The sequence below is a fragment of the Chanodichthys erythropterus genome, chromosome 18 (assembly GCF_024489055.1).
Source record: "Chanodichthys erythropterus isolate Z2021 chromosome 18, ASM2448905v1, whole genome shotgun sequence".
NCBI classification, from domain to species: Eukaryota; Metazoa; Chordata; class Actinopteri; order Cypriniformes; family Xenocyprididae; genus Chanodichthys; species Chanodichthys erythropterus.
In genome coordinates this window covers 3,070,367-3,096,068 of record NC_090238.1, presented here as the reverse complement: position 1 = coordinate 3,096,068, position 25,702 = coordinate 3,070,367, and the positions used below count along the sequence as shown (strand labels likewise).

General features: G+C 42.6%; 1 protein-coding gene across 4 annotated transcripts in view; it reads left to right on the top strand.

Annotated features, from left to right (window-relative positions):
* The window catches only part of meis2a (Meis homeobox 2a), a 70,085-nt gene that overhangs the window by 8,192 nt on the left and 36,191 nt on the right, over positions 1–25,702 (top strand). For 2 of the 4 annotated variants that reach the window (XM_067367564.1, XM_067367567.1), the window contains exons 7-8: positions 3,877–3,991; positions 19,764–19,909. In XM_067367564.1, the coding sequence (XP_067223665.1) occupies positions 3,877–3,991; positions 19,764–19,909 (261 nt within the window). Of the gene's footprint in view, positions 1–3,834; positions 3,992–19,763; positions 19,910–25,702 lie in introns of all 4 variants that reach the window. The other 2 variants (XM_067367563.1, XM_067367565.1) reach the window with 2 other exon arrangements.

Sequence of the window (25,702 nt, the reverse complement as noted above, 5' to 3'; positions counted from 1 at the left end):
TTGATGTTTTAAAATTTTAACACAATGAATTGAAACAAGAATAAGACATTTCTTCCAAAATTAACAAAAACCTTCACCTGACGGTGTTAAAAACTGATGGTGTTGACAAAAACTGACAGAGTTGACAAATACTGACGGAGTTGGCAAAAACTGAAGGAGTTGACAAAAACTGACGCCGTTTACAAAAACCGAAGGAGTTGACAAAAAATGATGGAGTTGACAAAAACTGATGGAGTTGACAAATACCGACGGAGTTGACAAAAACTGACGCCGTTTACAAAAACTGAAGGAGTTTACAAGAACTGACGGAGTTGACAAAAACTGAAGGAGTTGACAAAAGCTGATGGAGTTGACAAAAACTGAAGGAGTTGACAAAAGCTGATGGAGTTGACAAAAACTGACGGAGTTGATAAATACCAACGGAGTTGACAAAAACTGATGGAGTTGACAAATACTGACGGAGTTGACAAAAACTGACGGAGTTGACAAAAACTGATGGAGTTGACAAAAACTGACGACATTGACAAATACTGACGGAGTTGACAAAAACTGATGGAGTTGACAAAAACTGACGACATTGACAAATACTGACGGAGTTGACAAAAACTGATGGAGTTGACAAAAACTGACGACATTGACAAAAACTGACGGAGTTGACAAAAACTGACATAGTTGACAGATACTGACGTAGTTGACAGATACTGACGTAGTTGACAGATACTGACGGAGTTGACAGATACTGACGTAGTTGACAGATACTGACGTAGTTGACAGATACTGACGGAGTTGACAAATACTGGTGGTGTTGACAGGTCCAAATATACAGTTTGTAAATAGAATCATGAAACAACATTAGAAGAATTCCCCTTATGCAAAATAACATATTAAATCACATTATATAGACTTTTTGAGAGCACTTGTCAACCATCAGACATTAAACCTGATGGAGTTGACGTCTGATGGACGTCTGACGGAGTTGACAAAATTGAACATTTTTCCACCTTAACCACATGTTGTACAGTGGAGCAATTTTGTTTTCTCTCTCAGCTGTTGCTGCCTTAATAAACATATCAAAAATGCCAAGATTTATTCCTTACAGAAACTATTGCACCAGGATGACAGAGTTGGCAAAGCTGTGACTGCAGAGACTTCAACTTTTTTTGTATAAAATATAAAAAAATATAAAACTTCCAGGACTATGTGTTCTACTGTGAGATCCACAAAGAGCAGGAAAAAGAAAAGGGGTCCTCAGAGTTAAAGATGACCATGACATTGCCTGATTTATTTAGATTTATAAAAAAATCCTGACTGAGTTGATGCAAAGTGATAGCCATTTTGTATGAAAAATATAATTCAAGACTTACTTTTTGTATTGTTTGATATATTATATGTCTCTGCTTTTCAATTTAAATGTATATTTTTGAATTTGTTGCATTTTTAAACACTTTGTTTGGTAATTTTACATTGTGACCTCATGATGCTCTCAGATGACAGGCTAAATTACACGTGGTTTCCAAGTATAGAGCATGTATTTAATGAATACTAACAAAATTATTTAAAGATAAAAGCAATGAATGTCCCGAGTATCCAGATTTCCTTTAGATGTAACTTTTTAAGCATTTTTATTTTGACAAATTTATTTATTTATTTTTTTTGAATAAAGAGGGCTTTTGTGTAGGACATGTTTTGTCCCTTATCTCAAGAATCAGTGTCAGTCTTCCTGCTTCAAAATTACACATGTAATCCAATTTAACCTTCTTTCTAATTAATTGTAAAATTTACTAGCAATTGCTGAGTGCAAGTTATTTCTATAGCATTTCAGTGTACAGCATTATGGTTGAATTCACACACGGTTCAGGAATTTTCATTAAAAATGGCATGAATAACAGTTCTTTTGCAATAGTTTGATATAATATGAAAACACTGCAGATTGTTCCAATGTTAGAAACCAGCGGCTCAAGTGTATTTTCACCCATACTTTCAGTCTGATCTGAACAGTTTAAGCAGCACATTTCAGTGCAGATTGTTTTATGACTTAGTCCCAATGTGATGCAGCTTCACAAAGAGTCTGTTATTGAAGGACAGAGCAGATGAAACTAGATTTAGAGTAAGCGTTCTTATTTCGCATCCAGACTTGACTAACATAATACTGTAATTTATAATAATGCATTAACAGCACACACACACACACACACACCGCTGTCTGAGACTCATCATAAGAACACTTCAGTCTGTGTGTGTTGCTGCACATACTCGATTGCTCTCAGATTAAGACTTGAGCTTTGTCTCTAATGAGCTTAAAGCAAATGCTGGCTGTGTTTCTGCAGATATTTGCGGCTGTGTTTGTGTCTGTGGTGTGTGTGAGTTTAATGCGTTTGTTTGGACGGGACTCTGTTGCATCAGACGCATGGTTCACACTTGTGACTGACACTGCAAAATGTGGAAACCTGCAATTGTTACCTTAAAGAACTATTTCTTTTTTTTTAAGCTAAAAAACAAACAAAAAAAAACTATTATTATCATTATTTTTAAACTAGTTATTTTAGGTGTGTCAGGTCTCACATTGAGCGTGTGTTTGTGTATCTAGTGGGATTGTAAAGTCTTTTTCTTGCTGGAGTGGCAAAGGAAATTCCTCCTCTTGCTCGTCTATGTGTAATGCAGATAAAGCTCTTCCTGTACAGTACAAATCCTGTTTCCCTGCGGCCCGATCGGACCCTGAGAAACCTCAGGAAGGGTGAGGAGGAGATGCCCTCGTACACATGACAAACTGCCCTCAGAGTGTGTGTGTGTGTGTGTGTGTGTGTCAGATTAGATAGTGTTTGTTGTTTGTGACAGTGTAAATGATTAATTGCTGCTCAAGACACAGAGGTTGAGTTCCAAACTCATGTGACTTTCTTTATTCTGAACAAAACGTATGCAGATTGTCTGTTTTGAAAGTTGCTCTTTTCCATATAATGAAGTGAATGAGGAAGGATGCTGTTGGGCTCTAAAAACAACATCTTAACAGTTGTCCATATGAATCGTACTCTATATTTCCAGTCATTCGTGAGCAGGGTTCATTCATTGACAGTCTTTCTAGACAGCTGATTTTCATTCACTCAGACATTCTGCTAAACATATGTGTTTCACAAAAGATATGAAGGTGAATAAATGATTACAACAGTTGTATTGTTGTTGTGTTTGTTGCATTCAGGGTTCAGTGAGACGGTTGTGCTTGGTGACACTTTCGTATTGTTTATATCATTGCAAAATGTAAACTATATTATTGCCCAGCTCTTTATATAAAGTTGAATATATAAGTATATCTAACTTTATATAGTATAACTCACATCAACTGTTTGACTGTTTATATCATCACAGTTTTAAACTCTAATCTGATAAATACAACTATAAAGTATGAAGATATTAAGATATTATAAACACTATAACATCATGATTTTCTGTAAACACTGTCTATTGTGACAGTGCGATACAAATACACTTTGACTGGTATTTAGATGTTCATCTGAGTCTTTACACTCTTAAAAATAAAGGTTATATATTGGCATCTATGAAATCTCTCCATTGCACAAAAGGTGGAAAAGGTTCTTTAGATCATTAAAATGTTCTTCACACTAAGAAAAAATAGTTCTGTTCTATAAATAGACAAAAAAAAAAGCCGTTTAAGAACTGATCACTGACAGGTTCTTTGACGAACCCAAAATGCTTCTTCTGCGTCATCACTGCAAAAAAAAAAAAAAAACCCTTTTGGAAACTTGTTGTTGAATGGTGAAGGGCTTTTTGATCTGTGTTTACTGCACATTCACGAGTCCTCTCTCTCTCTTTGTGCTGTGGATGGGGAACGTGGACGGATGGATCCGCTCTGGCCGTCTCCAGAATCCAGCATCCTGGAGAGATCACGACGACGCCACGTCCACACACTCGGCCGGCACGCCGGGACCCTCCAGCGGAGGACACGCATCGCAGAGCGGAGACAACAGCAGCGAACAAGGTGAGTCTGAATCCTGTGACGTCACGTAATCATATCAGATATGACATAAACACTGTTTACTGCACATGCAGCCCCGACAGTGTGAACATGTGTGCGTGCGCATGTGTGTGTCTGTAAAGGGTTCACCTAAATTAGTAAAACCTCACTATGGGGGCCAGCCAGCAGTCACCATGAGGAAAACACATTAATAAATATACCAAAGTTAATCAAAATGTAAAAATGCAGTTTTCTGTGAGGGTCAGATTTAAGAGAAGGGTTTAAGCTCATTCACATGAAGAAAGATAACTATATTAGCCTCCACAGTAGCGGACAATAACAATCTGTTTATTATAAGCCCTGCAGTTTTGTCATCTGTCGCTTTAAATGCTCAAGCTTTTTTAAAGTTGCTTGGATTGTGATTGGCTGTCAATGTTTTAATTGTTTATCAGCTAGAGAAAAAATGGTTCCGATAGTGATTATAATGATGTCGTTCCTTTTTGTCTTTTTCATTAAAGCTTTGGTATGGACTTCACTATTATCATAGAATTACAACGATTATTAAAACTTTATAGTTATCGTCTTTGGTGTGAACACGTCTTTAGGGGTTGGAGATACAAAATATTAGCTCAGTATACAAATATCCTATATAAAAAGTATAAAACTATAAAAATATATACTCTACTAATGATATACTAATGATATACTATACACTTTAAGTGTCACAGAAAATGACCATATACTGATCTGAGAATCAAGGTCAGCAATCGTATAATGTGTGTTTTCTATCAGCTCTCTTCTATCAGGACTCACTCTCATGATCTAACCATTCAAACGGGTTTGCAAAAAGGTCTCAAATTTTCAATTCTGTTTGATTCATCAGAACGGTTCACACATGAATCATTTGCAGTGATTTCTTACACTGAAAAAAGTACTGGGATAAGACAGAAAACAAAAAAAGCGCTGGATAAGCGCTGGATTACTTACAATCAATTGTTGGGAACAAAACTTGTTCTCTATCGGTTTTTCATCGACGACTCAGCACTTTAGTGCATGTAGCTTGTGAATGACTCTATACTACAAGTAAAGACAATTTATATCCATTTATATCCAAAACAGTATTTTAAAAAGTATCCACACTTTTTTGATGGGGTAGCCCCAGTACTGATGAAAGGCCAGAAGCACCTTTGGTATCATCCAATGTGCATCTGTTTATAATGAAGCTGAGGAGAGAGAGAGAAGAAAGTGTTATTGATCATGCTGAAGTTATAAGTACCAGTGAGCTGTTCTCCTCACTGCAGTTATCGACTCTCTCACACTGGATCCAGTAACGGCCGGTCGATATCGGCTAACACACTTACGGTACGGCACAAAACTGCCTAGAAGTGATCCGGTCAAGCTCCAGCCCAAACCAAACACAGGAGAGAGAGACCGGCAGAGACTGAGACAGGCCAGAGAGAAGAGAGAGAGACAGTGCAGGTGCTTTGGCAATAATTGTCAATGCTTTGGCAATACTTTGTAACAATTGTCATACCAATAAAGCATACTTTGAATTGAACTGACAGTCCAGAATGAGACAGAACAGAGAGTGAGATGGAACAGAGAGAGTGAGACGGGACAAAGAGAGTGAGACAGGACACAGAGTGAGACAGAACAGAGAGAGTGAGACGGGACAAAGAAAGTGAGACAGGACAGAGAGAGTGAGACAGGACAAAGAAACTGAGACAGGACAGAGAGAGTGAGACGGAACAGAGAGTGAGACGGAACAGAGTGAGACGGAACAGAGTGTGAGACGGAACGGAGTAAGAATGGAAGGGAGAGTGAGACGGAATGGAGAGTGAGATGGAACAGAGTGTGAGATGGAATGGAGAGTGAGATGGAATGGAGAGTGAGACGGAATGGAGAGTGAGATGGAACGGAGAGTGAGACGGAACGGAGAAGTGAGACAGAATGGAGTGTGAGACGGAATGGAGTGTGAGACGGAAAGGAGAGTGAGACGGAATGGAGAGTGAGACGGAACAGAGAGTGAGATGGAACGGAGAAGTGAGACGGAATGGAGTGTGAGACGGAAAGGAGAGTGAGACGGAACAGAGTGTGAGATGGAACGGAGAGTGAGACGGAGCGGAGAGTGAGATGGAACGGAGAGTGAGACGGAACGGAGAAGTGAGACAGAATGGAGAGTGAGATGGAATGGAGTGTGAGACGGAAAGGAGAGGGAGACGGAATGGAGAGTGAGACGGAACAGAGAGTGAGATGGAACGGAGAGTGAGACGGAACGGAGAAGTGAGACAGAATGGAGAGTGAGACGGAATGGAGAGTGAGACGGAACGGAGTGTGAGACGGAATGGAGAGTGAGATGGAACGGAGAGTGAGACGGAACGGAGTGAGAATGGAAGGGAGAGTGAGACGGAACAGAGTGTGAGATGGAACGGAGAGTGAGACGGAATGGAGAGTGAGACGGAATGGAGAGTGAGACGGAATGGAGAGTGAGACGGAATGGAGAGTGAGACGGAACGGAGAAGTGAGACAGAATGGAGTGTGAGACAGAATGGAGAGTGAGATGGAACGGAGAGTGAGACGGAACGGAGAAGTGAGACAGAATGGAGAGTGAGACGGAACGGAGTGTGAGACGGAATGGAGAGTGAGATGGAACGGAGAGTGAGACGGAATGGAGTGAGAATGGAAGGGAGAGTGAGACGGAACAGAGTGTGAGATGGAACGGAGAGTGAGACGGAATGGAGAGTGAGACGGAACGGAGAAGTGAGACAGAATGGAGTGTGAGACGGAATGGAGAGTGAGACGGAATGGAGAGTGAGACAGAATGGAGAGTGAGACGGAAGGGAGTGTGAGATGGAATGGAGAGTGAGACGGAATGGAGAGTGAGACGGAAGGGAGTGTGAGATGGAATGGAGAGTGAGACGGAATGGAGAGTGAGACGGAAGGGAGTGTGAGATGGAATGGAGAGTGAGACGGAATGGAGAGTGAGACGGAATGGAGAGTGAGACGGAAGGGAGTGTGAGATGGAATGGAGAGTGAGACGGAATGGAGAGTGAGACAGAATGGAGAGTGAGACGGAAGGGAGTGTGAGATGGAATGGAGAGTGAGACGGAATGGAGAGTGATACGGAACGGAGTGTGAGACGGAATGGAGAGTGAGACGGAATGGAGAGTGAGACAGAACAGAGGGAGAGAGACAGGACAAAGAGAGTGAGACAGGACAGAGAGAAGAGCAAGACAGAACAGAGAGAGTGACACGAAACAAAGAGTGAGACGGAATGGAGACCGACACAGAACAGAGAGAGTGAGACGGAACAGAAAGCGAGATGGAACAGAGTGTGAGACGGAACAGAGTGTGAGACGGAACAGAGTGTGAGACGGAACAGAGTGTGAGACGGAACAGAGTGAGACGGAACAGAGTGTGAGACGGAACAGAGTGAGACGGAACAGAGTGTGAGACGGAACAGAGAGTGAGATGGAACAGAGAGAGTGAGACAGGTTAGAAAGTGAGACAGGACAGCTGACGAGGGGCAGAGACGTGGTTCTTTGGTGCAGTAATGCAGTTGTCCTGCAGAGCGCAGTGACCTTTCACCCCAGCCAGCAGAACAGACGCCTCATTTCTTACATTCTTGCAATTATGTTCACGCTTGAAGCGCTTGTTCACTCTCAACACCCGCTCCACACACACACAAGACAGGACAAGCGTGAGTTCCTAAAAGAAAGTTTTCAGGCTGGAAAGTCTGTGAGAGAGACAGGTAACAAACTCTCTAACAACAATGCATTCTTGTGCTAGTTAGTGAAACGCTGTCAGCTGTCTTATGCAATATTGTTAAAATGTACGTGTGTGTGTGTGTTTCTCTATACTTTTGAGGGTCAGATGTTGAAAAATGTCTTCACAACTGTAGTGAAATATGAGGAAATTTGAAGAACTGCTCACTGTTTGGAGACTCATTGATCAGTCCAGTTATGTTCTGCTTTAGATCTGATAAGTTTTTTTTTTTTTTTTTAATTCACAGTAACATTTAAAACAAATTTATTGTGAAATGCTTTATTTATAGTCTGCATCAGTCTTTTAGTAGTAACAAAAAGGACCAGTTTTTAAATCTCTTAATTGCCTTAAATTCTCAGACAAGTCATTACAACACAGGTTTATTATCGTTAACTAAAACTAAAACTGGAACTATAAAATAAATTTTTATAACATCAAAATAAAATAAACATAAATTAAATCAAATAAAATATTGAAATATAAAATTTATCATACAAGGTACTAAAACAAAACTAAAAACAATATAGAAATATAAAAAAAAACTAATCAAATGACAAAAATCTAAATGGAAACAACAAAATAAATATTAAATAAATTCAAAATATTAACAAAAACTAATAGTATATCAATAATACTAATATATACTAATAAACACTAATAAATGTGCTAGACAACACTAGAAATACAATATATCTAGATCTAAATCCGGAGTATTTAGACGTTATAGACACAACAGTATGATTGTCTGTAAGGATGTGTTGAAGTTATGTGTATTGTGAAAGTAAATTGGACTTGATATCAGTCATCACAGAAGAGTTCATCCGTCTCTGTCTGTGTGAAATCACTGCTAACAGATGACAGCAGCGTGTCTGTCCAGTGTTAATGAGTTAATGAAGCTGTCAGTTCATCATATATCTTTACACACATGAGTGTGTTCAGTGTCATCAGGTCAAACAGACTCTTTCTGTTCAACATCAGTTCCTCCTGCTGGAAATGGCTGAGAGATTTTATTTAACTGGCTGCAGTGAGCAGGAATCTTCTGCCCTTTTCCAGAGCATTTTTTTTTTTTTTTTTTTTGGAAAATAATATTAGTTGTGGCCCTCAGGCACTGAGACCCTACACACACACACACACGCACACACACACACACACACACACACACACACACACACACACACACACACACACACACACACACACACACACACACACACACACACACACACACACACACACACACACGTGAGGTCTGGGTTTTTGTGTGTTGAGTTGAGTTGTTATGGCAGGTCTGGACCTACTGAGATGTCAGACTTTATTCTCTTCTGTAATGTTAAAGTTTATGCCAGAAAGAGACAGAAAGACAAAAAAGTAAAAGTTAAGCAGCATTTTTAGCAGCACAGTGATGTGGTCATTATTAAAATCTGCCGGTGACAGATGCAGACAAACAAGAAGTGCAGTAAAACTCACAGAAGTGAGGAGAAGTGATATGAATGAATGCAAGGGAATACCTTCCATGCCTGCTCAATTCTAGCAGCTTGATTTGTACTGTGCTGGCCCTTTAAACGACGCCGCTGCTGCACTGAGTGTTTTTTGGCCTCTTGTTTTAGCATGCTGTGCCTTAGGGGGTCAGCCAAGAAGTCACCCTTAAGAGGTGATAATCCCATCACACTAGTCTCCAGCGCTGTTTTCCCCGGATGGCGTGAGCGGTTCTACTCTCATGAGAGTCTGACCCTTGTTTCTGTGCTGGCGAGGGGTTACTGAGGCCAGTGCTGTCTAAAGCAGTGCTTCTCAACTAGTGGGTCGTGACCCAAAAAAGTGTCTTGGGTCTGTTCTGATGGGACCCAGACAAAACAATGATAGATGAACATTAGAATAGCACATTTTTGTTAACTCATTGTCGAGAAGCACTCCTGCGGGACACTCACAGCCAGACCCAACTGCTCATTTTGCCTATTGAAGGTGTGCTTATTTCAGCATTAACCTCTTCTCCTGCAGTATCCGTCCCCTCTCCCCATTGTGTTCTTCAGACGGGCCTTACGCCCCTCCGCTCTCTAATCCCTCCCGCCTCCTCCCTCCAAACACCCAGAATGCTTGTGAAGGGCTAGCGTTTGGCGGTGTGGTCTCTCAAGCGCGTCACAGCGCCGATGCCCTACAGGTATCTCTCGAACGAGTGGGCGGACGAGAAAGAGATGCTGCCTTCCCAAGCACGGCTAACGTATTTATGCAAATCTTTTTGGGCATTATTGCAGATAAGCTCATTTTATAGTCTGATTTTCGCTCCCTCGTGTGCCATAATGAGTCGTCGAGTATGGGGGAGCGTGTCGGCGAAGAGCACCAGTCCGTCCATCCCTCTGTCCGTGTGCCCATCCTGACGTTCTGTTTGAGGAGATGGGGATGGAGGGGTTTGACGGCGGTTAGTGCTATTAGCTCTTGTTATTGGAGGCAGCCGTCTAATAATTTCTAATTACCCTAAGGAGGTATTAGGAGTGTTAGTCAGCAAGGATAATTTCTTATTTGCACGCCTGGAGCAGTGAGCTCTCTAGAAGAACGGAGGCTAATGTGCAACAAAACAAATCAACGTGCCACGCAGGGCTGCGGGCTTCAGGGAGGAGGCCGAGATAACGCTCATTATGCATCATGATAATTCATTTAGAATGTTATCAATTTCAGAATGGAGGCTTGTACTCACGCACACATAAGCCATTAAAAAAAGATGAGGAAATGAGGCTGCTGTTCAAACTCTGCCTCCTGGTCTGTTCAGGTAGCTCCAATTACACGCTTCCCATGTTTTAAGGCTGTTGAATGTTAAATGCTGCCTCCTCTCTTCATTTACTCTGATCCTATACACCCTTGAAACATAATTCATAGTGAAACACGAAATAAAATGTAAGACAGGAGTAAGAATTGTGTGGGTTTTTCATACCAGAGTTTGCGGCCAATTGTGGAGGACTCAGTTGTGAACCATAACTGACCTAGGTGATCATTTCAGAGGCAAAAGATGATGAAGACAGATAGGTTTATTTCTTTTTGCACTGATGAAAACCAGGAGCATGAATTAAGGACCAAGAGTTCATTTGGGTTTGTTCTTGGTTTTAATTGTTGCAGCACAGCAATACTCATCTTTCTCTTCATGAAGTCATACTGTATCATGCCCTCTGTTTCCTCTTTTTCTCCTTGAAAGCATCTTTCCCTGTCCTCTCAGCCTACAATGACTAAATCTCTTGAAACAATTGGAGGAAGTTTAAGGAGAGACCGTTTAGATGTCTGAAATGAAATACCAAACAATGGCATCTCGCGATAGCAACCGATTTTCCACATTCGACATCCTCCAGTGGAAAAGCTTTAGTAGTCATGAGGGAAAACACAAGAGTAGACAAAGCACAAAACCAAACAAGACAAAAAAAAACATGTTGTGTTTAGCGGTGTTGCGGGGTCAGGCCTGCATTGTGTGTTTCTCGCTGGGCCGCGGTCCTCAGACAACAGACTGTCTGCGGGAGACATCTGCGAATCCGACCTGCCGACCCTCAGAAGCGCTCTGAAGTGAGGGAATGCTGCCTTTAGCCCTCACACGGCCCGCAGGACAAACTCCAGCGCTATTAAGAAACCGAGAGAGAGACAGAACAAGAGGGAGACAGGCAGAGCCGGCCGAAGCGCGTCAGAACGGTTTTGTTTCTTCCTCAAAGGCCTTGCGGTCTGCGTTCCTCCTCAGATGCCCATGAGATCATTTTCCTTCTTTATGAGTAAAGAGCAGCTTGGTGCAGGAGAGGTTACGCTGGCCTGATGAGGAGCCACTGTTCACAGCACCTGCTGTTGGGTGGGCCGGCGTCCAAGCGCATCGTTGTGCGGTAAATGAGTCACGTTCCCTGCAGTTCCGGAGGCTAGAGCGACCTTTGGCTGGAGATCTTTGCCGTCTTGTCTCGGTTCGTCTCCCGCTCCGTCGGGCCGCTTACGCCTCGCTGGGGTCTCTGGGTCAGAGCGCAGTCCGCTTCCACCGACTTCGCCTCTTTCCTCGATGCGTGCAACACGTGCATTACGGTGAAGAGAGAAGCTGTTGTTTCTCTCTCTTTCTTGCTGCCTTTGATTTTCCTGATGGTTGAAGTCGTTGCCTCCGCTCAGGAGCTTTAGGGGAACGGCTGCATCTGCTGTTGAGGTTTTACAGGAAGAGAAAATTGAAAAATCAATAAAAAGCCAAAAAAGAGTGAGACAGAAAAAAAATACACAGAGGGCGAAAAGCAAAGCAGATAACAGCTTTGAAGAAGCAGACAGACATAAGGCTGTTCATAGATTTGAGATGTGTTTATGGACTAATTCAGGGGCAAAGGACGATGATTTCATTTAAAAACGGTAGTATGGGCATGCCACACCTACAGCAGGCAACCATTTTCCAAAATGTCTTTGTTTTGTAAAAACCAATGGAGCACTCAAGCGATGTAAGACAATGACTTATAGAAACGCCACGGATGCCAGAGTGGCTGTAATCTGAACCTGCTGCTGGGAAACATTAGTTAGGAATGAGCATCTTCCGATATGGTTTGAATGCAGAGCTGTTGAGTCCCTCGAATGTGAATAAATCAGCCATGAATTTCACCTGAATTCACCCTACTCCAATGGAATGAGTTTCTGAGTTTACCTAAAACACAAGAGACAGTCGATAGAAAACTCATCACCGACTGATTAACAGAAGCCTCTCTCTCCGTTAATGCAGTTCTGCTCATTATTTTTACATTTGTGGAAGAGTGCTTGAACACAGGGAATGTCTGTGGGAAGGACAGCGGGCCGCGGTTATTGACTTGTAAAGGAGCTGGTAGAAGTGTCTGGATAAGACGCAAGCTTCTCCTGCTCTTGTAAAGCAGTATCTGATTTCTCTGCTAGTTGGGTCCCCAGAGGGGCCGCTGGGCTGATGGGAGATCACAGCTGCTGCAGAGCAGAACGCACACGTGAACTCTGGAGGTGTTCCCTACATGGTGAACTGTGTCTCTGAACTACGTTCAGAGGACTCTCGTTCTGGATCCGTTTGCTTACAGCATCTGAATAGATATTAATATGAATATGCGCAATTTTTCAGTCACAATCCAGTCACTGGGATGTATTGGGTTGCTACGGCTATCAATAGTTGGCAATGCCCAGCCCTGGACAGCGGTGCAGCAACCCGGCAGCTGCAGCCAACAGAACGCTGACTAATTTATGAGTGCAAACTGCACGTGTGCATGCGAGAGAGAATCAGAGGAAGTTTTCATTGACTCTGCGATGAGGTAGCCCAGGCCCATGGGGGGGGCTCTTCACAGTTTGAACTTCATCAGGGGCTGCGCTTAATCAATACACTATCGGAAAAAGAATTAATTACCAAAGCAGAATAAAACAGCTGCATTTTAAACGGAGGCTTCATCAATGCTTTAATCTCCTGCTTTCAGCTCAGGTGCCCTGAGGAATCGCTCTGACCGCGTGTAATGAGGAACTCAGGGACTTTATGCCCCACACACCCCTTTCTCTCTCTCACACACACATCCTAAACTGTATCTCCATCTGTTTAAAACCCCTCCGCCCATCCAGCGTCCCCTCTGCCGCATTCCCTTCCCACCAAATTCCAGTCTTCCCAGGGATGAGGAAGGGTATTAATGTGGAAATCTCTGCTGTAGGGCCGCTGGAGAGAGGCACACATTCCTAAAGTGAAAGGGACTGAACTGTCGCCCGTCCACGGCCCGCACCATCACCGACAACCCCCGCCCCACCCTTGAGCACTCCTCCAAACTGCATTTCAAGGAGGGTTGAGAAGGGGTTATGGGTGATGAATTGGGTTTTTAGTGAGCTCATTAGGAAGCCAAACAGAGTCAGAACGCAGCGGAACAGAGTGGGGCCGGGGCGCAGCAATCAGTTCTGCTTGCTTTGTTCTGTGCCTCCAGGACATTTGTGAGCGAAAGTTCAGGGCAGACGGCTGATGAGAGAGGCCTGCCGAACAGAGCCCATGATCTGATGGTTGACTTGTTGGTGTAGAAGCTTTAATTCGTCTGCCTTTTCGTGTCTCGCGTCCTAATAGCCACGGTGTGCCCTCGTAAGCCCGGCGTCTGATGCCCGGCTCTAGCATGTGTAATAACTCCAAGTTGTCTGCCGAGACTGTGTTTGTCTGAAGGGCAATTGAGGGTGGAGAATCTCCATAAATACAGGTTCTGTGTAGAATCGGACCCTCTGCCTTCAGAGCAGGACTTTGATTCCCTCTCTGGAGATTAAGTCTATTCCAGCACAGCTTTGTCTTTCTCTCTGCTCGTGTTCACAGGCCATAGAAATCCTGTTTTGGTGAAAATTGATGTAATTTGCTGTAGTAATTATCTTAGTAATTAACTCTCTAATGACTGCGGTGTGAAACTCCTTCAGTGGCTCTCATGTGCGCAGTCATTATTTGCTCTCCATCGTAATACAAGCTTCAAAGTGTGATGACACGGACTGGAGAGAGAGAGAATAGACTTGGATGCACCTCAATAACCTCTGGGGCCAATTATTGTAATTTGATTTGGACGACAGGCTGCAGGAAGAGTGTGGGGTTGGTGGGCCGTGTAGCGTGTGTTGGGGTGTATTTAGGAGCAGTTGGAGTGTGCTTGGGGTGTAATGGGTGTGGACAAAACTTCTTTTTTTCCCTCCATCTAAAGGAAGATCTCATTGTTTCTGGACTGCAGATGCTCCCTCACATGCTCATCAATATCAGTCCTTGCTCGTAGCGACAGTAAACCAGTCTTTCTGCCCTACATCCGTACATGTTTTTGCATTAGCGTTGAATTAGTTGTCCTTCCAGCATAGGTTCACGTGCAGCTTCCTTTAAACTGTCTCTCGGGATGTTGTTTCCCTGTGATTGTCTTTCACATGGGCCAGAAGCTCAGAGATGCAGGAAACACTTAATGTCTCATAAACTCATCAGAGTGATTAGCAGACTAATGAAGAGACGAGACGAGGGGCGGCGGGAATGCAGTGCTGCGATCAAACGCGGCCCCTCCAAGGCCCTGTTTATGATGTAATGAGATAATTGCCGTTACAGGTAGCAGGTTAATTACACGTGTAATTACTCAAGCGCTTCATACTGGCTCTTCTGAAACACTATTGGCATGTGATTACAATCTTCAACCTTCGGCTGCTGACGCTCCTTTTATTTTCTCCTGTCCATTGCGAGGTGGGTTTGTTTATGCTGAAAGGACTTTTTCCTGTGATGGCTTTTTGGATTTGAAGATTCTGAAATCTGTGACATTCCTGGGAGGAGGCTGACATGAATGTGTGTGTGTGTGTATGTATGTTATTAAGCTGCATCCTCATACAGACGTCTAATTGAAGCATTTTATTCCACTTCATTTACAAGCAAAAGAGAAGCTTTAGTTCTTCAGTGCAAACAACCGCACATTACATCTGCAGGAAAACTACATAGCAAGATTTGACTGTGAGAGCGCAGCTGTCCTGGACAAGAGTGTTTGTGCAGATGTGTGTGTGTGTGTGTGTGTGTGTGTGTGTGTGTGTGTGTGTGTGTGTGTGTGTGTGTGTGTGTGTGTGTGTGTGTAGGTTATTCAGCACAAAACGAACCGCTGCTTGTGTATGATGTGTGTTTTTTGAGTAGTGGTTGACTAGTAAATGTGTTCTGCTACTAAAAAATATATATTCTTATTTAACAACAATTTACAACCGCTTTGAATTTAAAAGGGACCTATAATTCCCCTTTCACAAGATGTAATATAAGTCTCCAGAATGTGTCTGTGAAGTTTCAGCTCAAAATCCCCCACAGATCATTTATTATAGCTTGTCAAATTTGCCCCTATTTGGGTGTGAGCAAAAACACACAGTTTTTGTGTGTGTCCCTTTAAATGCAAATGAGCTGCTGCTCCCGCCCCTTTCCAGAAGAGGGTGGAGCTTTAACAGCTCAACAACAACAAAGCTGGAGAATCTCACGCAGCCAAAATGAGGATTGTCAGTAACGGTGTTCAGCCTTACATTGTTCAAACCGGAGTCGACACTGATGGAGAGACTCAGGAAGAAGTTGCAACTTTTAGACGTTTCTGAATGGTTAGTGGATAAATTGATGTAGTTGCTGTGGAGTTGATTCAACTCATCCACTAGCATGTGCCGTCATGTTCATCTTTTGTGTTGAATTGACCCTCGTTTGTGAAGCAGTCCGGCGTAAAATGACGGCAACAACACTCTACTACAACAACTCTTCCTCTTCTCTAAAGCAGCCCAACATGGCCCCGCCTCCTTTGTTGTGTGTTCTCGGGGGCGGGGTTTATGTAAATTTTAGGGTTTGTGATGTCACCAACCCAGGAAGAAGCTTGTTGTAGTCCCTACCAGCCGTTTGTTGTGGTCCTTAAAAAGCGATTTCTACAAAAGAAAATATCTCCCTTTGCATTGAACTTTGAGCGTCATAACTTTGCAGATGTTGTTTATGCTCAAATGGCAACATTACACACTAACTAAAGTTAAAAAAGTTAAATCATAATCAACCACCCCTTTAATTACTTATGAAATCAAGTAAAACATTTGAAAACATGAGTGGATGAGTCATTAACATAAGTAAACACTGACCCACTGACCACTTTCCTGGATGAGAGGACTAGTGAAAATAAGTAGTCACATTAGGCACAGGGTTGAGGTGTGCGGTTCAGGGTGGACGCTCTCCGTACTGACCTCTGTGTTTGTGGGTGAATGCAGCGGTCTGGATCACTGCTCTCCACCATGAGCACCCTCAGCTCGCTCTGTGAGGAGCAGGGATGGTCCTGTGGACGGCGTCTCAGCGGGCGGCTGTAATTAGAGTCTTTAAGCTCAGCCTCTGATGGCACTGCCTCCATGTTCATGCCCCATTAGCCTGAAACAAATGTCCCAACCAAACAAACCAGTGACTGCGCCTCTCCTCAAGACAAAGGGTGGAAAATGTGAAGCACTTCAGCCTGCTTGATTTGGCTTTTTACTCCCTTCCCATTGCAGTTGTTGTAATTACGTGTGTTATATAATCACGCAACATTAGCACAGTCTACTTCTGAACTCTCGACAGTAATGCTGTTCTGCTAAAATGTTTACAGAACATTTGACGTCATACCTACACTTTAAAGAAGAAAAAAACAGCTATTTCTGCCCAATTTAATCAGTAAACATTTGTTTTGTTGGTCTAAGTTAATGTAATTATGTTCATTCAGTGATGAACATTATATTTTTGACTTGAATAATATTATATATTTTTAGTGTAATTTAAACAGATCTGCTGTGTAAATTTCTTTGATAATTCAGCAATAATACAAAAAAATATATATATTTAAAATACATTTATTTCATACTAAGTATAGTTAAAATATATTAACATATTTACTGACCTATCGCTTGAGACTTAATGATATAAATTATAATTAAACTTTATTTGGTGTACTACTTGTGCACAATGCACATTTCTTAATATTAAGCCTAAAATGTGTTTTAATGTCAATATTAATAAGGATTGTATGAACTTTGAGTAATTAATTGCAAGATATTTAAAGTATACCCGAAGAAAACATTTAAAGTATACCAGAAGAATACCAAAATACAGTTTGCACAATCTTTAGTTGGACCTCAGCACTACTTCTGCACAATTAAAGGGCAATAAGTACAAAATTAGTTGTTCCAATTTAAGTATACCAGTTTAGTGTACCAACAGTACAATTTATTAAGTACATAAATATGTAAATGCATATGTAATGTATTTCAAATACATTTTAGTATATTTATTTTTCATTAGGGCACTTGAGGTTGTGTTATATAGTGAACAGGGTGACATTATCCCATCATCCATCTCTAAACGGCTCAAAGTGACTATAAGGTATTATAAACATTGGGTAGCTTTGAAACAAGTGTGTCTATTGTGAAAGACACTATACAAATAAAATTGACTTCACTAGCAAGTTGTTTTCATCAAATAGTTACATCGCATTATAAAAATGATTAAAGACACAAATATTCACAACATTTTTAAATAATGATTGGAATACTGGATTGACCAATCAAAAGGCAGGAACACAAGCTGAAATGCGTGTCCATTATCGTTGTTTTTTTTACAGTTTTCTATTTTATATGGGTCAGTGGAGCCCAGGTTAATGTGGATAAACATTGTCTCTCTCTCTACATGTACATAGTGGACACGTTAGAGCCAGATATGGAGCAAGAGAGAGAGAGAGGGCATGTTTTTTCCTTCTCCAAGGGTACTGCTTTTCCAAAAGTGCCTGGGGCGAGACTGCAGCACCTCGTCTCCCGGAGGCCTTTGGGCGTCTCCTAATAGCCACCCCCCCCTCATCTGCCCCCGTCTCAGAGGTGCATGATGGGATACTTCCCCTTCCCCCTCTCCTCTTCTCCTCGTGTCGTCCTCATGTTTTGTGCTGGAGTTCACATCCGCACAGGTTCAAATGGCAGAGTTGCCAGGGAACAGTCAGAGGCCATTAGCGTTTGGGACGATTCGCCCTGCGGCGCTGCAGCGCTAACCAGTGAGCAGGGGGGGCCATGTAGATTAGCAGCTTCACAAGTAATGAGCAAGTTTGCCCTTTCTTTTCTTTTCTTTTCTTTTCTTTTCTTTTCTTTTCTTTTCTTTTCTTTTCTTTTCTTTTCTTTTCTTTTCTTTTCTTTTCTTCTTCTGCCTCCGTGTCTCTCTCTGTTTCACTGCACTAATCCTGTCGCATCATTTTTTTGATTATTTCCACTCCTTTGACTCACTGTCATGTGTGTGTGTTTGTATGTGTGAGAGCATGTTTTCACTAGTGATAGAGTAATTGTGATTTTTGGATAGATTATTGGTATCAGCTAAAAACAGAACCCAACACACCCCATTATCCTCTCTCAGAGGATAAAGTAAATGTTATATACAATGAGTGTTTTTGTGTACATTTCATTCTCTGTCATTAAATTGCATTATGTACTTGATTTACTCTGGTCTAGATCTGTTGAAAACACACTGATCTCCAGACGTTTAATTTGTGTACATATAGATTTGGTTATCAGTGAGTGTCTGTGTGTGTGCGAGGGGCGTCTGGTTTCACCTCGAGCGGTCAGGGGCCATCGGGTAATGAAGCGAAGAGTCGGTCTGCAAATACACGCGGGTCACACTGGCCACTGCGAGCAGTAGGCTATCGTGTTGCAGTGAAAATGGAAACGTCAATAAAATTAATCTGGCAACCTTTTGGCCTGGACTGCTCGCTGTGGTCCACTCATAACACACCACAACAAGACAAGTTTACACTCCTCCCCCGGTGATGTCATTAGAACAAATTAATAGACATTTGTCAGGCCGCGGGTCCAGTCTGTTCTGAACGTTTCTGTGGGTTTCGGGCATTTGCTGCTTACGACAGTACAAACCCCTGCATCTGTGAGGTCACTTCCACATCATCTGCACGGATCCACACGGCAAGGGCGATAAAACAGCACTAGAGAGAAAAATAATAGATTAAAACTGAGAGGGAAAGGCTTTCAACTGTCCTTGTATTCTTCATTTATTTTGCATTTCATTACACCACCCATCGGATCTGTTCTCTTTCCTCCTTTTTAAAGTGATTAGTTGAAATATTAATGCGTGATTATTGCTTATATAGGTGCGTGTGATTGATGTCTCCCCAAAAACAGAGCGACGTGCAAGTGTAAATTTGTAGAATATTGTGGCGTAGTGCAGGAGTTTTTCAGATACATAATTTAGATGCCCTGAAGGAAGGCTTTCAAGGCATTTTCGCCCCAAGGCCAAGAAAAAATAACTGACTTTTTAAAGTAAATCATTTTTGCTAATGCACAATTAATGGCAGAGGAGAAAGATATAAGTCTGGGAAGTAGGTTATGAAGAGACTCGACCTGCCCTCACACATGGACATCAGTGTCAGACGTCCTCGTCATATGCAAATGAGGTGCAGGAAGGGAACTTTTGCTAATCCATTTTTTCACGTTTCTGTTCTTTACTTCTTGACGTGAGGGGGTCTCTGTATTTTTGGGGTTATGTAAGTTTGTATAATGTCAGTGTGTAAGATTGTGTACCACGTATTTAAAAAGCTCTCCTTTCGTCTAGGAGATGGTTTAGACAACAGCGTGGCCTCACCCGGCACAGGCGACGATGACGATCCAGACAAGGACAAAAAGCGACAGAAAAAACGGGGCATCTTCCCCAAGGTCGCCACCAACATCATGCGGGCATGGCTCTTCCAGCATCTCACAGTAAGTCTCTGTCTTTCCATGAGCTCTTTTTGTATCTGTGATTGGGTAAACAAGTGAGCTGAGATCGCACACTAGTACTCTTACTCGAAACTCTTACAAACCAGAATCAACATACAGTTAGATCCAGCCACTTATCTGCATCTGCGACACGCAACGATTGATGCTGATTTGGCTCCATTTGGAACGATTTTCATTTCAAGAGCAGAAATAGACAAATTATTCAGCCATTTTGTGAGTGTAATGGGATTTCAGAATATCCGCAATATCACATTTGCAGTATCTGCTAAATCACATCTGTAGTGATATAACACATTGGAGTGTGCTAATGCTAATGATCTGACTGTGACTGACCACTCAGTTCAACATTTGTGTATGGTTCAGTGTAAGTCTCTGCTTATCCAAATGCTAGTTGTTGTGGCACAAGGATAGAGCACTGTGTGTGTGGGTTTAGAGAGGTGGCATGCGGGGTCGTGTTCCATCGGCCTCTCTGATGTCACGACATCATCCGCGGCTCAGGATATATCGATCAGGACAGGAAGGGTCGGGTTTCTGAGGGAGGTGCTGCCATCCCTGAGCACGTGAACGCGGCGTGTGCTCCACAGGAAACTGAGAACGGCTGCTGTAAGGGACATGCCCTGCGACGGCTCAGACACCCTACTGCCATAGGAGTCTGGCCCTCGACCCGATGATCTAACTCAAGCCAAAATAATGATGGCTAATTAAAAGGGCTGTAAATCCATTAGAAACTGCTAAGGGATAATCAGAGGTGCTGAACTCTCATCATCATCAGAACAACTCCGACGCAGCCCAATTTGATGGACACTTCGCTTTTTTTCTCCGCTTTATTCTTGTGCTCTTTTCATTTGTCGTCCCTTTTGCGCTCTCAGAACCGCTTAGTGCGCTTGTGTGTAAAGCAGTGAAGAGGGAGGCGTCAACCCACCACCGTCCTCGCCGCTTTTACCCACAAACGCCCCACTCGACTCCATATCATGCAGGAATTTCGCACTTTTTTCAAAGATCATTAGGCGTCTTTACTGGCAGCTCAGGAGATCCCCATTCACAACATTCACAAGAGACGCACTCCTGTTTCCTTTTGAATTGTTTTAAACTGGCCTGAAAACCTAAGGACAAGTTTTCATTAACGGAAATACAGGAGTTTCCATCATCCTTTTAGATGTTTCTCTCATTTCAGAGTCTTTTATGCTCAAGAGTAGCGCACCTTTCTATTTTTTTCGTCCTTTTCCGACCAAAGAGACTTAATTGAATTATCCCAAAGTACCAACCGCTGCCCCCCGCGCAATCCTTTACACCGCACGGCCGTGCCACACACTAACACATCAGGCCTTTTATTTTAATTTGTTAAGCAAATGTATTTTCCAGTTCAGGATGCATTTGTGTGCGGGTGAATTCATGGGGACTTTGGCCCTGAATGGCCCGTAGCGGCAGCTCTCCATTCAACCATTCATTCGAGGGGGCAAAAGAAAAGCAGCGAGGTTGTATTTTCTCAACCGCGGGGCCAAAGCGGAGCTGCTCTTCCATGAGCGGTGGGGGTCCCTTTACATATGTTCTCAACATTGAGCCATTGTCACCTATTCTGAGGGGCTCAAAAGGACGTAACCCCTTCCCTCCCCCCGTTTCCATCCCCCGCGCCCACAAAACAAGGCGCCAGCTAACAGTTACAATTGTGGGCTGAAATCGATGGCCTCCTCTCCCAAGGAACACTTTCCCTCTCTAATGGTCTGAGCCCACCCTTACATGGGTGAGCCAACAGGGCATTGGCAGCCAACCCCAGAGGGGTGCAAAGGATGAACCCACAAGAGATCCATGTGGCTCACATTCACCACCTGACTGAAGTGCTTCCGCAGAACTCCAGAGTTTGGGTCAGAATGCGCTGCAGTTGAAGCCCCAGAGATGTGCTCTTCCTCCTGGAGCTCTCTGGATCTCTTCCAGTGCCATTAGCGGGAGGAAATCCCAGCTGGCTGCTGTAAGCTTTCCCATACGGCACAGAGCTTATGTTATCGGAAAGATAAACTCCTCTGTGGGGTGTATTGCTCTATTAGACTTCATATTTAATGAACAAGAGTGAGAAGAACGTTCCACTAGGCTCACAGAGAGAGCAGCAGGGCAGTGGTGAAGTGTAGTTTGTACTGACATCGCTGCAGGGTCACCCAACAGTTTAATGGAGACAAACTTTGAATCCTCTCAATTAGTCAGTTGGCGCCCTCAGTGTGTCTCCTGCTAAGAAGAGGGTCAGCCTGCAATGAAAACAGGAAGCACTCAGATACAAAGATATCACTCCAGGCCTGTGCTGTCCTTTCACTTCAGTAAGCCTTCAAAAAGCAGTGAAAATAAATAGGGTTGTTTGAGCAGGGCGGCCTGAAATGCGACTCAACCATTGCCATGAATATTTGGGGGAAAACTGAATATTCATTGGAAAATAATGTAGGGCAGGACTTTAATTTGCTTTAATCCATTGGGATTTGATTGGGTATTGAAAAATTAGTTGTGATGTTATTGATTAAAAGATTAGTTCACTTTAAAATGAAAATCACCCCAAGCTTTACTCACGCCATCCTAGGTGCATATGACTTTCTTCTTTCGGAAGCTAGATATTATACTTTATAACTTGTTAAATATGGATATTTTTCTTACACAAACACATTGCTTCGCTTCAGAAGGCCTTTATTAACTCTCCAGAGCCATGTTGAGTACACGTTTATGATGGATGGATGCACTTTCTTGAGCTTCATACTCGTTAGCGCCATTCACTGTCATTATAAAGCTTGGATGTGTCAGGATATTTATTAATATAACTGTGATTGTGTTCATCAGAAAGAATAAAGTCAAATACACCTAGGATGGCTTGAGGGTGAGGGTGGTAATTTTCATTAGAAAGTGAAAGTGAATTAATCCTTTAAGGGTTTGTTTGTTTTGTTTGTTTTTTTCAAATAACAGGCTTTACATCAACTGAAAAAAAAAGTAATTTCAGTGGTGGAGAAAGTTAGTACATAGTTACACGATTGTGTAAACAAACAAACAAACAAACAGGATCAGCCAATGATCAGGCTGTAGAGTCACACAGTAAAGCAAACAGACTTGTTCTTGAGGCTTGACTCCAATTAAACATTTGGGCTGATCAGTTTGTACTGTTTGCATGTCTGATTCACAGTACTGTTCATTTCCACTGCAGCACATCTGACAATCATTTCAAACAATGGACATCCACATGCAAACAAAATGTACACTTAAAAAACTTCAGCCAAACTCTTGCTCTCTTTCTCTCACATACACACACGTACATAAAATGTGGTCGGTGGGTTCTCTTCAACCTTGCCGTATATAAACTCTGGGTTTTCTCAGGAGAGGTGTCCTCTCTCACTGTTTGCTGTAATGCAGGGCATTCTTAAAGCAGTGGTTTCATTTAAGGCCCAGCAAGGTTGTTTAGTGACGCTCCGGGGGGTTGCAGCGGGGGAACACTAATCTATCATGGGCGTGTTTGCCATCCATCACCAGTGCAGCCTATATAACAGTTCAGTTCTGTGTATGTGTGTGTGTGTGTGTAAGGAAGCCTGAAGACCAGAAACATACTTTACCCTGTTGAACCTTCAAATGTGTGTGCCATTAACCTTGATGTGTTCAGTTAACTAACTATAAACATTAACATAATTGATCAGCTACATTCTTATCATATCTGACAGTGAAAACTAGCCATAGAAGAAGACAGTTTACACTAATGTGTGTTATTACACCCCTTGTGGCAATGCTGAGAATGGAAACAGTTTTGGTGAATCTATGTGTTGAACAGTGGAAACACTCTGTCTGCCTCTGTTGATTCAGACCTGTTGTAAATCTAGAAAATCAAGTATGTCGCTGCAAACTGCATGCTGCTACAGTCAGCTGACCAAATGTCCATATCGAGTGACTCACGGGTTGTGGAATTATGTGAGACCCACATCAGCCTTCATCTCCCATATGCAATGACTTAGAAATAGTTGCTGTCCATGTGTGTATGTATGTTTACAGTGTTTTACAGATCTTGGTCTTGGTTTTGTATCAACTAGCATTTGGCATTACGTTGTTAAGCATTAGCTTTGCCTCTTTTTTTCAGATCACTGCATCTTTGTTTAAACTGTTGCAGCTGCATTTTGCTTTAATATGTCTCTGTGTAATAACATTTGTAACCTGAAGGCTGTTGTTAGTGTGTTCCTCTTTCTTGATCTTGTCTTTGAGAATCATGCTGTATGTTGTGTAAGACTGAACTTATGGCATGTTTTATCAAGGATTGATGCTTTGATGAGTCTCTGAAATTGATGAGTCTCTGAAATCTTTGTCAGTTGAAGGATGACCTTGCAGACACTTGGAATGTTCCTACATACCCAGACTGAGTCGGTATTAATAAAGACAGCTTGGACAGGCTGGAACACGCTGTTCCATGCATGTGTGTGTGTGGAGGCAAATGCTTTTGCTCTGACCTGAAGATACACATAAACAGTGAGGAGAACAAGAACTCTAGTTTAGTAACTCTAGCTCTCACTGGACAGATCCAACTGACCTCCACTCAGTCCAACCCACACGTGTCTGCCCCCAACACCAGGCTGGCTAACTGGTGCATGTGAAGGAAATCTTGAAAATTTGGAGCACATGTTAGTTTTCAGCTCAGAAGTTTTGTGTTTTTCCCTCTCATGGACTTACTCAGCATGATTCTGTTTATACTGTTAACGTAAAAGATGAAACTAGTCATAGATGAGAACTCTAATGCCCACTATAGCACCCCTTGTGGCAAAGCTATAACTAATAAATTGTGTGTAATCAATGTGTATACTCGTTTGGAGTGTGTCTCAGGCTGAAAAGAGGGAGGAACTAGGGGTGTGGTCGAAGAAACAACTCAGACATAAAAGCATAAAACTAAGAGAGGATGGCCGTGTATGTGTGTTTGGAGCAAAAATCAAAACCAGACTGTGCTTCTCTGTTTAGTTTGTCAGGGGACTGGCGCTCCTCTGAATCCCAGAGCTCTATTTCTGCTCTGTGATCTTCCCGCCCATTCTCTGCTGCTGTTTTTATTCTGTTTTGTTTTTCCAGCACTTCTCCTCACGAGCCTCCCTCTGAGCTCTGTCTGCACCTCCTTTCTGCTATTTCATAATGACGACAGAGCGCTGTGACTGCACAATATCATTTCGTATCTTGAATGGTGCATCAAAGGCAACAAACAAAATGCACCAATTTGCCGTGGTTTCCGTTCAGCCTCCCAAGATGCTGGCAAACTGAAGCCTACCATCGACTATGCCGCCATGCTATGATGCCAGTATCTACTCACTGTTCAAGTTTTTCATGAAAACTAAAACCTGTGAACAGTATCAAAAATATTCACAAAAAGAGAGAGATAAATAAAAGAAAATCTACTAAAGGCAGATATCCTAATCAAACCGGAGCGTTTTGGCTCCAGATGTGAATGCATGTGAATATTGATCAGATCGCAGTAGTTGTAATGTCCCTGGGGCACGGCAATCCCTGCTCAAATCTACAGCGATTTAGATAAAGAGAATTGGCAAGACACAACGGATTTCAGCAAGCATAACCTCCTCCTTCTTTCTCCTCCTCCTCTCCCCCTTCAACCAGGGAGCAGAAGAAAAGGAGGGAAAACCTGTAATTACACACACTCTTCTGAATCTCCCTTAATGTTCATTATTTAAAACCGGCGGCAATTACAAGTTCAAAGGGGCTTAGAGGGCCAGCAACCTGCATAATCGCCAGCAAATGAAGTATAGCATGTTCACGGCAGCGGAGCACGCTGCT